This window comes from Hyla sarda, chromosome 4 (genome assembly GCF_029499605.1).
Source record: "Hyla sarda isolate aHylSar1 chromosome 4, aHylSar1.hap1, whole genome shotgun sequence".
NCBI classification, from domain to species: Eukaryota; Metazoa; Chordata; class Amphibia; order Anura; family Hylidae; genus Hyla; species Hyla sarda.
In genome coordinates, this window is record NC_079192.1 from 10,340,234 (window position 1) to 10,357,444 (window position 17,211).

General features: G+C 45.8%; 1 protein-coding gene and 1 long non-coding RNA gene across 2 annotated transcripts; both read left to right on the forward strand.

Moving 5' to 3' along the window:
• Window positions 1–8,865: 8,865 nt before the first annotated feature.
• On the forward strand, window positions 8,866–14,533 carry LOC130366733 (uncharacterized). Its single transcript, XR_008891910.1, has 4 exons — window positions 8,866–8,943; window positions 9,079–9,246; window positions 9,326–9,386; window positions 14,437–14,533. It is a non-coding gene; the product is annotated as an uncharacterized LOC130366733 (long non-coding RNA).
• Window positions 14,534–14,589: 56 nt separating this feature from the next.
• On the forward strand, window positions 14,590–15,894 carry LOC130367243 (olfactory receptor 1009-like). Its single transcript, XM_056569649.1, has 2 exons — window positions 14,590–14,616; window positions 14,953–15,894. The coding sequence occupies exons 1-2, from the start codon at window positions 14,590–14,592 to the stop codon at window positions 15,892–15,894; spliced, it is 969 nt and encodes a 322-aa protein (XP_056425624.1).
• Window positions 15,895–17,211: the final 1,317 nt, after the last annotated feature.

A 17,211-nucleotide genomic window follows, 5' to 3' on the forward strand; every position in this document is an offset into this window, starting at 1 on the left:
TAAGGAGAGAAACATGGAAGGCATTGGGAATACGGAGAGAAGGAGGAAGAAGGAGTTTGTAAGAGACAGGGTTAATCTGGCACAAGATTTTAAAAGGACCAAGATAGCGTGGTCCCAGTTTGTAACTGGGGACACGAAAGCGGACATACTTAGCGGAGAGCCATACCTTGTCTCCGGGAGCAAAAATGGGGGGAGTTCTTCTTTTTTTATCAGCAAATTTTTTCATCCGGGATGAAGCCTGTAAAAGAGAATTTTGGGTCTCTTTCCATATGGTGGAAAGATCACGAGTCAATTCATCCACAGCGGGCAAACCAGAGGGCAAGGGAGTAGGGAGGGGAGGAAGAGGGTGACGGCCGTACACCACGAAAAATGGGGATTTAGCAGAAGATTCGGAGACTCTGAAGTTGTATGAGAATTCGGCCCATGTAGAAGATCTGCCCAGTCATCCTGGCGGGAGGAAACAAAATGCCGTAAATAGTCACCCAGGACCTGATTAATTCTTTCTACTTGCCCATTGGATTGGGGATGGTAAGAAGAAGAGAAGTTTAATTTGATCTTGAGCTGTTTACAGAGGGCCCTCCAGAATTTAGACACGAATTGGACGCCTCTATCCGAGACGATATGCGTGGGCAAACCGTGAAGGCGAAAAATGTGTATAAAAAATTGCTTTGCCAACTGAGGCGCTGAAGGAAGGCCAGGAAGAGGAATAAAATGTGCCATCTTGGAAAATCAATCAACGACCACCCAAACAACTGTGTTGCCATGGGATGAGGGCAAGTCCGTAATAAAGTCCATACCAATCTGTGACCAAGGCTGTTCAGGAACAGGCAGAGGAAGAAGGAGACCAGCAGGCTTCTGGCGAGGAGTCTTATCCCGGGCACAGACAGTACAGGCCCGCACAAAATCAACAACATCAGTCTCCAGAGTCGGCCACCAATAAAATCGAGAGATGAGTTGAAAGGATTTCTTGATGCCCGCATGGCCTGTGAGGTGGGAGGAGTGTCCCCACTTATGAATCCTGAGACGCTGGCGTGGAGAAACGAAGGTCTTGCCTGGAGGAGTTTGCCTGATGGAAGCTGGAGAAGTGGAGATCAGACAGTCCGGAGGAATGATGTGTGGCGGAGAGGCCTCTACTTCAGAGGCATCAGAAGAACGAGAGAGGGCATCGGCCCTAATGTTCTTGCCAGCAGGGCGAAAATGGATTTCAAAGTTAAAACGGGCAAAGAACAACGACCACCTAGCCTGGCGAGGGTTCAGTCGTTGGGCAGACTGGAGATAGGAGAGATTCTTGTGATCAGTGTATATAGTAACTGGATATTTTGATCCCTCCAGCAGGTGCCTCCATTCCTCAAGCGCCAATTTAATGGCCAGTAGTTCTCGATCACCAATGGAATAGTTTTTCTCCGCCGGAGAGAAGGTCCTAGAAAAAAACCCACAAGTAAAAGCATGCCCGGAAGAATTTTTTTGTAGAAGAACTGCTCCAGCTCCCACTGAGGAGGCATCTACCTCCAATAGGAAGGATTTAGATGGGTCAGGTCTGGAGAGCACGGGAGCAGAAGAAAAGGCAGACTTGAGATGTTTAAATGCGTCTTCCGCTTGGGGAGACCAGGACTTAGGATTGGCATTTTTCTTGGTTAAAGCCACGATAGGGGCCACAATAGTGGAGAAGTGTGGAATGAATTGTCTGTAATAATTGGCAAATCCCAAAAAACGTTGGATAGCACGGAGTCCGGAGGGGCGTGGCCAATCTAACACGGCAGATAGTTTATCTGGGTCCATTTGTATTCCCTGGCCAGAGACCAAGTATCCCTGGAAAGGAAGAGATTGACATTCAAAGAGACATTTTTCCATTTTGGCATAAAGTTGATTGTCCCGAAGTCTCTAAAGAACCATGCGGACATGCTGGCGGTGTTCTTCTAAGTTGGCAGAGAAAATCAGAATATCGTCCAGGTAAACCACAACACAGGTATATAGGAGATGACGAAAAATTTCATTAACAAAGTCTTGGAAGACGGCAGGGGCGTTGCACAGGCCAAAGGGCATGACCAGATACTCAAAGTGTCCATCTCTGGTGTTAAATGCAGTCTTCCATTCGTCCCCCTCCCTGATGCGGATGAGATTATAAGCACCTCTTAAGTCCAGTTTGGTAAAGATGTGTGCGCCTTGTAGGCGATCAAAGAGTTCCGAGATAAGAGGTAAGGGGTAGCGGTTTTTTACCGTGATTTTATTAAGTCCGCGGTAATCAATGCAAGGGCGTAGGGAGCCATCTTTTTTGGACACAAAAAAAAATCCAGCTCCGGCAGGAGAGGAGGACTTGCGGATAAACCCCTTTTTTAAATTCTCCTGGATGTACTCCGACATGGCTTGGGTTTCTGGAGCAGACAGAGGATAGATTCTGCCCAGGGGTGGAGTAGTACCCGGGAGGAGGTCAATAGGACAGTCATAAGGCCTGTGAGGAGGCAAAGTCTCTGCTTGTTTTTTGCAAAAAACATCAGCATAGTCCAGATAGGCCTTAGGAAGACCAGATACCGGGGGAACCACAGGGTCACGACTGTGAGTACTGGGAACCGGTTTAAGACAGTCCTTGTGACAAGAAGTACCCCAGTTCTTGATTTCTCCTGTGGACCAATCAAGGGTTTGGGAATGGCGTTGAAGCCACGGTAATCTAAGAAGAATTTCTGAAGTGCAGTTAGAGAGGACCAAAAATTCAATTTTTTCGTGATGGGGTCCGATGCACATTAGGAGAGGTTCCGTGCGGTAACACACGGTACAGTCCAATCTTTCATTGTTAACAGAATTGATGTAGAGGGGTCTGGCGAGACTGGTCACCGGGATGTTGAACCTGTTGATGAGAGAGGCCAAAATAAAATTTCCTGTAGATCCGAAATCCAAGAAGGCCATAGCAGAGAAGGAGAAGGTAGAAGAAGATATCCGCACAGGCACAGTAAGGCGTGGAGAAGCAGAGTTCACATCAAGAGCTGTCTCATCTTTGTGCGGAGTCAGCGTACGTCTTTCCTGGCAGGGAGGACGGATAGGACAATCCTTCAAGAAATGTTCGGTACCGGCACAGTACAGGCAAACATTCTCCATGCGGCGTCCTGTCCTCTCTTGAGGTGTCAAGCGAGACCGGTCAACTTGCATAGCCTCCACGGTGGGAGGCACAGGAACGGATTGCAGAGGACCAGAGGAGAGAGGAGCCGGGGAGAGAAACCGCCTCGTGCGAACAAAGTCCATATCCTGGCGGAGCTCCTGACGCCTTTCGGAAAAACGCATGTCAATGCGGGTGGCAAGATGAATAAGTTCATGCAGGTTAGCAGGAATTTCTCGTGCGGCCAGCACATCTTTAATGTGACTGGATAGGCCTTTTTTAAAGGTCGCGCAGAGGGCCTCCTTATTCCAGGATAACTCAGAGGCAAGAGTACGGAATTGGATGGTGTACTCGCCAACAGAAGAATTACCCTGGACCAGGTTCAGCAGGGCAGTCTCAGCAGAAGAGGCTCGGGCAGGTTCCTCAAAGACACTTCGAATCTCCGTGAAGAAGGAGTGTACAGAGGCAGTGACAGGGTAATTGCGGTCCCAGAGCGGTGTGGCCCATGACAGAGCTTTCCCAGACAGAAGGCTGACTACGAAAGCCACCTTAGACCTTTCAGTAGGAAACTGGTCCGACATCATCTCCAAGTGCAGGGAACATTGCGAAAGGAAACCACGGCAAAACTTAGAGTCCCCATCAAATTTATCCGGCAAGGATAATCGAAGGCTGGAAGCGGCCACTCGCTGCGGAGGAGGTGCAGGAGCTGGCGGAGGAGAAGCTTGCTGGAGCTGTGGTAATAGCTGCTGTAGCATCACGGTCAGTTGGGATAGCTGGTGGCCTTGTTGCGCTATCTGTTGCGACTGCTGGGCGACCACCGTGGTGAGGTCGGCGACAACTGGCAGCGGGACTTCAGCGGGATCCATGGCCGGATCTACTGTCACGATGCCGGCTGGCAGGAGGTGGATCCTCTGTGCCAGAGAGGGATTGGCGTGGACCGTGCTAGTGGACCGGTTCTAAGGTACTACTGGTGTTCACCAGAGCCCGCCGCAAAGCGGGATGGTCTCGCAGCGGCGGTAGCAACCAGGTCGTATCCACCAGCAACGGCTCAACCTCTCTGACTGCTGAAGATAGGCGCGGTACAAGGGAGTAGACAAGAGCAAGGTCGGACGTAGCAGAAGGTCAGGGCAGGCAGCAAGGATCGTAGTCAGGGGCAACGGCAGGAGGTCTGGAACACAGGCTAGGAACACACAAGGGAACGCTTTCACTGGCACAATGGCAACAAGATCCGGCGAGGGAGTGCAGGGGAAGTGAGGTATAAGTAGGGAGTGCACTTGTGATAACACTGATTAGGCCCTTTAAATTGCAGAGACCCGGCGCGCGCGCGCCCTAAGGAGCGGGGCCACGCGCGCCGGGACAAGACAGACGGGGAACGGGTCAGGTACGGGAGCCAGGACGCGCATCGCGAGCGGGCGCCTCCCGCGTCGCGAATCGCATCCTGGCTGAGAGAGATATTGCAGCGCACCCGGTCAGCAGGTCTGACCGGGGCGCTGCGAATGAGAGGATGCTGCGAGTGCTCCGGGGAGGAGCGGGGACCCGGAGCGCTCGGCGTAACAGGGCTCTTGTTCAGAAAGTTTTTTTTTATATACAAAGAAGAGCCCAGCTCAACCAGATAAATTCCTATACATAGAATCAGCCTGCTTGTTTCTGCTGCCTGCCCAGGTCACATACAGACTCTTTAATCCATTAACAACCATGGACGTAAATGTACGTCCTGGTGCGGAGGTACTTAGTGCACCAGGACGTGCATTTACGTCCTGTGTATGACCGCGAGCATCGGAGCGGTGTTCGCGTCATACACTGAAGGTCCAGCCGGGGACCTGCTGGTAATGGCCGACATCCGCGATCACATGGATGTCTGCCATTAACTCCTCAGATGCCATGATCAATACAGATCACGGCATCTGCGGCAATGCGCATGTTAAAATAGATGATCGGATCGGCCGCAGCGCTGCCGCAGGGATCCAATCATCTGTAATAGCGGCCAGAGGTCCACTCACCTGGCTCCGGCCATCTCCTCGGGTCTTCTGCTCTGGTCTGAGATCGAGCAGACCAGAGCAGAAGATCGCCGATAACACTGATCAGTGCTATGCCCTATGCATAGCACTAACCAGTATTAGCAATCAACTGATAGCTATTGATAGCCCCTATGGGGAAATAAAAAGTGTAAAAAAAATGTTGAAAAAAATGTAAAAATAAAAAGTAAAAAAATGGCCGCAGTTCCTGGTTCTGTTCTTATATCTTGTGGCTATGACATAGTAGTAAATCATCAATGTGAGCCAGTATCTCACCGGCCAAGAGACAGTAAGGACCAACTGCAAGGGCTGAGTCTGAGGTCATGTGATCCATCATCATCCTCCTCATTTAAATCATTGTATGCAAATTGCAGCTGCCATTTTGAGAGTTTCTTCTTAAGTGAAACTCCAAATGTAAAGATTCATAGAAATAGGAACATTTTGAAAATTCCGAGTTGACTCCATTCTGGGATGAAATGTTTTGCACGGAAGTCTTGTAGAATAGTCTGTCATATTGAAAAGAACTAAGACAGGACAGGATTGGAGAGTAAAGTAACAGGGAGACCATCCACTCAGGGAATGTGTGATGGATTTACCTATTATATCATGTACACAGCTCTGTAATCCTGTTACTGGGAAACATAGAGTTATAGCGGCCACCAACATTATTGGCTGCACACTACGCTCTTCAGAGACGTGACCATGGAATGAGTAATCCAGACCCAGTCCGGTAACCAAGAATAAACATGTACTCAAACATCACCAACGTGTAAGAACCAACTGTGCTACCAACCGTTTCAGCTTTGAGTCAATACCAGGAATCTAGATCCCCCCTAGAATTAACACCCTTTATCCCACAGAATCTTAACTTTTGCTGCTAGAGGGAATGAGATTCCTTCCCAAGAGTGATCCCAATGTGGGGAGTAGCTAGTTTGGTTCAGGCAGAAGATTTGTGGCCTGGATTTAGTTTCAGGTACAAATAGAAGGGTCAAGGCAGAGGACACAGATACAGAGTAAGTGGTATGGGTTATGCACAGAAGGGTCAGCGTAGGTCACAAGGGTTAGGCAGAAGCAACATCAAGTAAACACATACAAGTCATATATACACTGCTCAAAAAAATAAAGGGAACACTAAGATAACACATCCTAGATCTGAATGAACTAATCGTATGAAATACTTTCATCTTTACATAGTTGAATGCGCTGACAACAAAATCAAACAAAAATTATCAATTGAAATCAAATGTATCAACCCATGGAGGTCTGGATATGGAGTCACACTCAAAATCACAGTGGAAACCACACTACAGGCTGATCCAGCTTTGATGTAATGACCTTAACCCCTTAAGGACTCAGGGTTTTTCCGTTTTTGCACTTTCATTTTTTCCTCCTCACCTTTTAAAAATCATAACCCTTTCAATTTTGCACCTAAAAATCCATATGATGGCTTATTTTTTGCGCCACCAATTCTACTTTGCAGTGACATCAGTCATTTTACCCAAAAATCTACGGCGAAATGGAAAAAAATCATTGTGCGACAATTGAAGAAAAAACGCCATTTTGTAACTTTTGGGGGCTTTTGTTTCTATGCAGTGCCTATTTCGGTAAAAAATGACACATTATCTTTATTCTGTAGGTCCAGACGGTTAAAATGATACCCTCTTTTTATAGGTTTGATTTTGTTGTACTTCTGAAAAAAATCATAACTACATGCAGAAAAATGTATACGTTTAAAATTGTCATCTTCTGACCTCTATAACTTTTTTATTTTTCCGCGTATGGGGCAGTATGAGAGCTCAATTTTTGCTCCGTGATCTGAAGTTTTTAGAGGTACCATTTTTGTATTGATCGGACCTTTTTATCACTTTTTATTCATTTTTTTTATGATATAAAAAGCGACCAAAAATGTGTTATTTTGGACTTTGGAATTTTTTTTGCACATACGCCATTGAAAGTGCGGTTTAATTAATGATATATTTTTATAGTTCGGACATTTACGCACATGGTGATACCACATATGTTTATGTTTATTTTTATTTACATGGTGTTTTTTATGGGAAAAGGGGGGGTGATTTGAACTTTTATTAAGAAAAGGGTTAAATCACATTTATTAACTTTTTTATACACTTTTTTTTTGCAGTGTTATAGCTCCCATAGGGACCTATAACACTGCACACACTGATTGCCAGCATTGTTCACTGCAAAGCCATAGCTTTGCAATGATCAGCGTTATCGGCGGTCGATTGCTCAAGCCTGAATCTCAGGCTTGGAGCAATCAATCGCCGAGGGGACACACCAGAGGCCGGTAAGAGGACCTCCGCTCGTGTCCCAGCTGATTCGGACATCGCATTTTCACTGCGGTAGTCCCGATCAGCCCCGCTGAGCAGCCGGGGCAGCTTTAACTTTCGGTTTAGACACGGCATTCAACTTTGAACGCCGCGTCTAAATGGTTAATAGCGCGGGAGCCGGCCAAGGACTTAAATATACATCCTTGGTCGTTAAGGAGTTAAAGAGGTACTACCGTGGAAAACTTTTTTTTTTTTTTTTTTATCAACTGGTGCCAGAAAGTTAAACAGATTTGTAAATTGCTTCTATTTAAAAATCTTAATCCTTCCAGTACTTTTAGAGGCTGTGTACTACAGAGGAAATGTTTATCTTTTTGGATTTCTCTTATGTCACGACCACAGTGCTTCTGCTGACCTCTGCTGTTCATTTTAGGAACTGTCCAGAGCAGGAGAAAATCCCCATAGCAAATATATGCTGCTCTGGACCCCAGGGCCAACCGCACCAGCATAAGGTCTCACAAGGGGTCTAAGGATCTCATCTCGGTACCTAAAGGCAGTACTGCTATCTCTGGCAAGCACATGGAGGGCTGTACGACCCCCAAAGAAATGCCACCCCACACCATCACTGACCCACCGCCAAACCAGTCATGCTGGAGGATGTTGCAGGCAGCAGAACGTTCTCCACGACTTCTCCAGACTGTCACATGTGCTCAGCGTGAACCTGCTTTCATCTGTGAAGAGCACAGGGCGCCAGTGGCGAATTTGCCAATCTTGGTGTTCTGTGGCAAATGCCAAACGTCCTGCACGGTGTTGGGCTGTAAGCACAACCCCCACCTGTGGACGTTGGGCCCTCATACCAACCTCATAGAGTCTATTTCTGACCGTTTGAGTAGACACATGCACATTTGTGGCCTGCTGGAGGTCATTTTGCAGTGCTCCTTCTGCTCCTCCTTGCACAAAGGCGGAGGTAGCGGTCCTGCTGCTGGGTTGTTGCCCTCATACGGCCTCCTCCACGTTTCCTGATGTACTGGCCTGTCTCCTGGTAGTGCCTCCATGCTCTGGACACTACGGTGACAGACACAGCAAACCTTCTTCCCACAGCTCGCATTGATGTGCCATTCTGGATGAGCTGCACTACCTGAGCCACTTGTGTGGGTTGTAGACTCCGTATCATGCTACCACTAGAGTGAAAGCACCGCCAGCATTCAAAAGTGACCAAAACATCAGCCAGGAAGCATAGGAACTGAGAAGTGGCATGTGGTCACCACCCGCAGAACCACTCCTTTATTGGGGGTGTCTTGCTAATTGCCTATAATTTCCACCTGTTGTATGTTCCATTCGCACAACAGCATGTGAAATTGATTGTCAATTGATTGTCACTTCCTGAGTGGACAGTGGGATTTCACAGAAGTGGGATTTACTTGGAGTTACATTGTGCTGTTTATAAGTGTTCACTTTATTTTTTTGAGCAGAGTATAATAGAGGACGGGGGAGAGGAGGAGAGAGCCCGGCCCTGATGACAGAGAAGTGGAGCAGCCACTGAGACCTGGCCATGGTGAGTGCCAGTCACTGATGTCACAATACAGTATGTCATAGAGGAAGTTCTTTGGTACATGACCTCCTCAGTTATGCAGAAAAATGGAACTTATACTGAGGCATTTATAATGTAATGTTTTGTATATTCTTTCAGATAAATAAATAAATCCAGATTCTCAACATCTGATTATAAATTACAGAATTATTTCTAGATTTCTCTATGGACCAGAACCCTGTAGACTCATCAGACGATAGCAGAGATATCTCCAGGGGGTTCTTCTACCTGGTCCCTTGTCTTCATCTTGTAGATAAATATCGGCAGGTAATGCTTCACATTCAGGGGTCTGGGGGTCATAGAAGCTGACGCTGCTCCTGTGTAACATTGTCCCCCATCCCCCCAGAGACCTGAGAGCAAAGAGAAGAGATATTCATCTGGAAATGAAGAATAAAGAAATATCTGATGTAAGTGACATTTATATAAGACTTCTTATAGGTGACTAGAAATGTCTGAAATATCATATTCCATCTACATGATCAGACATAACTATAAATCACTTTCCACACATTGTGTAGCCCCTCACACCACTGACACAGCTCTGACCCATTGAGGCCCGGACTCCACAAGACAACTGAAGGAGTCCTGTGGTATCTGCACCAAGACATCAGCAGCCGGTAAGAAGACAGCTCTCACCTCCCACTGGACTCAGGTGTGCACGGACTGGCGGAAGCGCAACCGCCCAATATAGCAAACTGAAGAGAACGTCCAGCACTCGATGTCCGTAGCAATAGTGTTTATTGGCATAAAAACAGATACATGAACAGGACAGAGCGTAAGCCTACGCGTTTCAGGTAACAAGACCCTTAATCATGGCATAAAACAACCCCAAAGGTAAAACTATTTATAGTATAACAATTAGTCATGTGACTGCCTCAGCGAATAGAGGTAAAACATGGAACTGGATTACAAATATTTATAAGTTATACATATACGGAGGCAAAGAAGTAGACATGGTAACAAAATCTTTACAAGACTAGTTATAACATAAATGGATAAATAATCTAGTATCAAAATTGACTTATACAATGTTATCTCCATATGCTGTGGTTTACCCTGTGTAACCGTGTCATGGAACCCCAGATAATTAGACCCAATGCGACAATGAAACGACTGTGCTACATCATGTCGCAATTGGTATCGGAGTCTCATGACACGGGCACCCAGCGCAGGAAAAGGGGAGAAAGGGCATATCAATACGTAAGAATAAGATCATGTCTTAAATTAAGTCCAGCCGGTTGCCGGGTGCCCAGTAGAAAAATCCAATAGGATTCCCGGTTCAGGAGAGATCTCCTCAAATCGCCGCCTCGTGACATTCTCTTGACACGTTCTATTCCTACTACCCTAAAGGACTCTGTGTTGCCCTGATGTACATCAAGACATCAAGACATCAGCAGCGGTGAGGAATATCCCACAAGACCGGATGTTTTTGAGAAGCTGCATTTTGGTTCCTCCTCCTTCCCCCCACCACTGATGTAGTATGGGTTAGAAGCACCCGGGCAAGACAGAATATTTTGCATATTTCCCCTCCGGCCTGTGAATGTAAGAGAATAGTGGTGTATACAGTGAATGTATCACCGCTCACCAGCGGCACACGCAGGATTTTCTCACTGATTCCACACCAGGACGATATATTGTTCCTGCAGTGACTAAAACCATCATACTGTTATTACATAAAACCCACCATACTGAGACCAACATCCCCTCTATACAGGGGATGAATAATGCCACCACTATACACAGACCAGTATCACCAATAACACCACTATACACAGACCAGTATCACCAATAACACCACTATACACAGACCAGTATCACCAATAACACCACTATACACAGACCAGTATCACCAATAACACCACTATACACAGATCAGTATCACCAATAACACCACTATACACAGACCAGTATCACCAATAACACCACTATACACAGACCAGTATCACCAATAACACCACTATACACAGACCAGTATCACCAATAACAACACTATACACAGAGCAGTATCACCAATAACACCAGTATCACCAATAACATCACCATGGAGACTTCTTCCAACCATGACTCATCTCCATCAGAATCTGCCAGAAAAGCATGTTAGGGTCTGCACATTCAGAACATTTCCCAAGTTTTTTCTGCCCCCGGTAGATAGGTAACGGCCCCTGGTAGATACATAGGTAAGGGCCCCCAGTAGATAGGTAGATATTGCCCTCTGGTAGGTACATAGTGAAGGTATTTACATAAACCCATAAGGTGGGTAGATAGTGTAGCCATGTAGGTCGGTACATAGTGCAGGTAGATAATGCCAGTAGGTAAATAGATAGTGCAGGTACATAGTGCATGCAGGTAGGTAGATAATACCGTAGGTATTAAATAGTAGTGAGTAAATAGTAAAATTAGGTAGTTGTGCAGGCAGGTAGATAGACAGTTTAGGCAGGTAGTTTTTCAGACAGGTAGTGCAGGCATGTAGGTAGACACTGTAGACAGGTAGACTGTCAAGGCAGGTAGGTAGGTATACAGAAAGGTCGGCAGGTTTGCAGGTAGGTGTGCAGGCAGGTAGGTAGGTAGATAGACTGGTAGATGTACAGGCAGGCAGAAAGTGTAGGCATGTAGGTAGACAGTGTAGGCAGGAAGACATTTTAGGCAAGTAGGTAGGTGGTATAGGAAGGTTTGTAGATAGACCATGTAGGCAGGCAGATAGGTAGGTGAAAAGCATTGCAGTTCATTCTATCCTGCATGAACCCTTGTGTCACCCTGCATACTTCACCAGGAATCTTCCTACCGGAATTGTTCTGCGGACTCTGACTTTGAAAAAGAAGTTGCACAAATAAACCGATGGCTACGAGCCCGTGGATATCGACAGAGGCAAAAGAATAGCGTCCCAAAAGGAACGCCATGCGCTAATAGCTACAAAGGCAAAATCATCTGATAAAATGGGGATGCTGTCAGGTGTCTCGCCTATTATTTTTTCTACACAATTCAGCAATGAATTTAAAGACATCTGTAGTGTTTTGCATAAATCTATGCCCCTCATTACCAGTGATCCTGCCTTTGAAGGGGTATTTAAACATAAATGCATTTCGAAAAGGGCCCCGACTATTGGCCAAAAAAATTCGCCTAGCTTGTATTCAGAAAGAGCCCAAAAAAAAAAAATCCTACGTGACGATGTCATTCTTTGCGGTGTATGTCTTTACGTGTCGTGAATGTGAGGGGCAGTATGTGGGGTGCACTACAAGCCCCCTGAAGGTGCGTATACGTAAGCACATATCAGGCATACCGCACTTCAATTCATGACACGTATCAATGGTATCCAAGCACCGCGCGGAGAAACACGCTGGAAGCACAGCGTCTCTCATGTTGCAGGAACTGGAAAGGGTTAAAGCCCCCATTAGAAGTGGTGCCATAAAGAAGAAACTATTGGATCGCCAAGTTAATTGGATCCTGAAATTAGAAAGACGTGTTCCCAGGGGCCTTAAAAAAAGGTTTGGATACCATTTTACATTACTAATAACCGATACTCACTTCCAGTATAAAACATATGCATACTTAATTATTCATTAAAGGGGTACTCCGCTGCTCAGCGTTCGGAACAAACTGTTCCGAATGCTGGAGGCGGCGTCAGGAGCTCGTGACGTCATAGCCCCGCTCCCTCATGATGTCACGCCCCGCCCCCTCAATGCAAGTCTATGGGAGGGGGCGTGACAGTCACCACGCCCCCTCCCATAGACTTGCATTGAGGGGACGGGGCATGACGCCGGGAGGGGGCAGGGCTATGACATCGCCGACTCCAGTGTTAGGAACGGTTTGTTCCAAACGCTGAGCAGCAGAGTACCCCTATGCCACATATTTAGTACCCTCTAGCTCTTCATTTTATAGTTCTGTTTGTTCTGTATCTTATTATGATGTAATGTGTGAATCGGCTAGAGCGGTTGTCTATGTTGGTGCTGCAATCGATTTATACAAATTGGTTTTTAGAACCCAGTTCACACTACGTTTATTAACATGCATTATCCGAGAATGGTGGAAAAATTCTTTGTAGAACGTGCTCTGGCTTGATAAATGTGTGGGGCATCCACTATTCGGTGATCTGTCCCATCCTAACTGGGTTTTTATTTTTAGACTTTTTTTTGTGTGTTTTGTATGATGCATAAAAACTGGAATCTCCTAGCCTAGTGTAGGTGTGTCTGGCCTAATTAGGACCAGGATCCACCTGCCTCACTAAGCTTGGAGAAAGAAAGTAAGGCTTGTACTGCCCATGGGGGCGGAGCAATCACCTTGCTCTCCATATAAAAGATTCATTTGTACATGTTTGTATGACTAAGGCCCGTTGGTGAGGGACGAAATGCGTCACCTGTATCCATACTGACTGTGTACCGAGGTTTTAATTAATAAAGTGCAACGTTTGGCAAGGAGTTGGCGCTGGACATTTTCCTTTGCTTGCTTATACTACGTTGGTGGAGTCTGCACCAGTCCGTGCGCAACGGGACAAGGGGCTGAGCTGGAACTTTGTATATCTTTTAAAATCCCACTCATCCTATCCATGCTCCCTGGCTGACACCAGGGACCTCTTCTTCCAGCTCAGGTCTTCTCCTCCACTGGGTACAGTACAGCAACGGGGATTCATGTCATCCATTCTTGTACAGTACTGAGTGGCGATGTGTACATCATATGCACCACCACTCATTTTATCTTCTTGGGGGGAGGGGGGCAGTAGGGCCGCCTGTGATCTAAATCCAATGCCAGGGGCTGGGGATTTGGATTTTTTCCGCCCCCACAAGGAGTGTCCTAAAGCAGCTGCCTTATCTGCCTTAGGCTAGTGCCGGCCCTGTCCTTATATAATATATATATATATATATATATATATATATATATATATATATATATATATATAAAATTATATATTATTATTAAAAATGTATAATACATTGTATTAATTCTGATGTATATGTAGATAGTAATAAGTATAATTTTTAAAACACCAGAGGGCTTAAAAGTTTAGTTGATAATTTTAGAATTTGCTGGAAAATTTCCAAAATCATTTATTTATGGGATCAATTTATTTCTGAAGTTGATTTCCTGTATGCAAGAAACTCCTATCAATTTATGAATTGTGTTCACCCTTTTGGTTAAAGCAAATTAAAAGCAAAGTGGAAGAGAAAAGTAAACATTTTAACCATAATCCATTTTTTATAATCCAGCACAGCAGTTATTAATAGAAAATATTTACTAATAATTTATTACCCTGGATTTGCAGGTTTTAGAAATATCCCATTTGTTCTGTTATTGCATTGCTTATCTCGCACACAGGCCTCAGATATAAAGGAGCACCTTACTGATTTAGTGGTCTTCTTTTTATTAGGGTGTTTTTCGGCCACCATATTGGGTTTGAAAAGGAGTTGAGACACAAAAACATGTAGATAGTAGATAGTTGCAGTAACATATTCTTACTTTCACAAGGAACACAGAAGAATAAGCACCCCAATTGTTTTGGGCAATTTCTCCTGAACACAGCTGTGATCATAGGCAGCTGGACACACAGCAAGACACAGAAAGGTAGGAGTGCCATTTTGCTACTTTATCAGATTTTTAGCTATAAGCTTTTTGGGCACCATGTTGTGCACCCATAGTACCAAGACAGTGAAAAAACCCAAAGAGATCCCATTTTGCAAACTACACCACTGAAAGAGATTTGCCTCAGACTAAAAAGTGCTGTAAACCACAATTTTCACTCTGAGACAAAACTTCGATATACTCGGAAAATGACCCAAATGTAGTCACTCGTTGACTGTGCTCGGGCCATTGAAATAAATGGGACCAGTCCTGTCCTAGCAATTATATGTTGGCATGTCATTTTGACAGTTTCCTGACGCATCCATACCTCGGAGGCACACATTGGATGTGAATCTAGTCATATGTCTTAGGATAAGGGTTATATCTTCTGGATTTATAACACACATTATATCTACTGCCTAGATCTACATACAGGAGAACAACAGGACGGAGGTCACAGAGTTCCTTCTCTTAGGATTTCAGGTCAGTCGAGGTTTAAGACTTTTCCTGTTCTGTCTGTTCCTTTTGGTTTATTGTCTGACAATATGTGGGAATCTCCTGATCATCACCCTGGTGTCCACCAGCAAGAACCTCCACACCCCAATGTACTTCTTCATCTCACATCTGTCCATCAGTGACATCTTGTTATCCACAGATATTGTCCCCAACATGCTCCACATCCTACTGAATAATGCGGGGACCATGACTTTTATTGGTTGTATGACTCAATTTTATTTCTTCTGCACCTCAGAAGTATTTGAATGTCTTCTCCTCGCTGTGATGTCTTATGACAGATATGTGGCCATCTGTAATCCTCTCCGTTACTCCTCTATCATGACAAGTGGACATTGTGTTATACTGACCGTCATCTGTTGGGTGTTTGCATTTTCTGTTACTTCTGTTTACACCATAACAACAGGAAAGCTAATCTTCTGTGGACCAAATATCGTTGACCATGTATTCTGTGACCTTGTTCCCTTACTAGAACTTTCCTGTTCTGACCCCATCATCGTCCATTTGGAGGTTTCTTTCATAGGCAGTCAATTTTTAATAATTCCAGCCACCATCATTGTAATGTCTTATACTTATATTGTTTTAGCAATTCTAAGGATCCCATCCAAGACTGGTAGACAGAAAGCCTTCTCCACCTGTAGCTCCCACCTCATTGTGGTCTCCATATTCTATGGGACATTGTTCAGTGTATACATTGTCCCAACAGAAGATCAAACACTGACCATGAGTAAAATCCTCTCCCTGCTATATACAGTGTATACTCCTTTGTCTAATCCCATTATATACAGTCTGAGGAATGTGGACATGAAAAAAGCTGCACATGAAACACTTCGTAAGCGCAGGATCTGGTAAATCATCTACAATATAATGTGATGTCAGCGGGGTGCAATGCAGAGTAGCTGTTCTAACCCTAGGGGCAGATGTTATTAAACCCTTCTTGTCGTGATGCCAGGGCATGGTTTAGCATTAAAGGGGTTCTCCGGTGCTTAGACATCTAATCCCCCATCCAAAGGATAGGGGATAAGATGCCTGATCGCGGGAGTCCCGCAGCTGGGGACGCCCGTGATCATGCACGCGGCACCCCATTTGTAATCAGTCCCCTGAGCGTGTTCGCTCCGGGTCTGATTACGGGCGACTACAGGGTCGGCGGCGTAGACTGATTATAAACGGGGTGCCGCATGCATGATCACAGGGGTCCCCAGCTGCGGGACTCCCGGGATCAGTCATCTTATCCCCTATGCTTTGGATAGGGGATAAGATGTTTAAGCACCGGAGAACCCCTTTAACCACCCAATGGTAATACTGCTGATCCTGGGCTAGGCATGGGGGCAATGAAGACACTGACGCCAAGTTATGGACAAACAGTAGCTTTGAAGCACAGTCTATGTAGTACAGCCAGAATCCCAAGGAGGTGACCAGTCAGCGGGTCTGACTGGGGTGCTGCAGAGAGGAGAACGCCCGGAGCGGGAGCACGCCCGGAGCGGGAGCAGGGACCCGGAGCGCCCAGCGTAACAATATCCCCCCCCCCCCTTAGGTCTCCCCCTCTTTTTATCTGCTTGTCCCTTCATACAAGACGAGGCCATTGGGAGCGACTCTTGAGTCTCCTTCCAGATAACGGAGAAGTCCTGGGTTACTTCATCTAGGGCAGGAACTCCAGAAGAAGTGGGAATGGGAAGGGGGGGCAGAGGGTGAAGCTTGCCACGGGGCAGAGTGTTACCAGGAAGGGGGCTATGAGGAGGCAAGATCACTGCTTGCTTTTTGCCGAAAAAATCAGAAAAATCCTGGTAAGCCTTGGGAGGGACCGGTAAGGGTGGAACCTCAGGAGTTAGACAAATGGGAGCAGATGTGAGGCATCGTTTGTGACAAGAAGGACCCCAATTTTTGATCTCCCCGGTGGTCCAGTCAAGGGTGGGAGAATGACGTTGGAGCCATGGCAGACCGAGGAGGACTTCAGGGGTGCAGTACGGCAGAACGAAAAATTTAATTTTTTCGTGATGCATTCCAATGCTCATAAGCAGGGGTTCTGTGCGGTAACGCACAGTGCAGTCCAATTTTTCTCCGTTGACAGAAGAAATGTAGATTGGCTTGACGAGATGGGTTACTGGGATGCTGAACCTATTAACAAAAGAGGCCAAAATAAAATTTCCTGCAGAACCAGAGTCCAAGAAG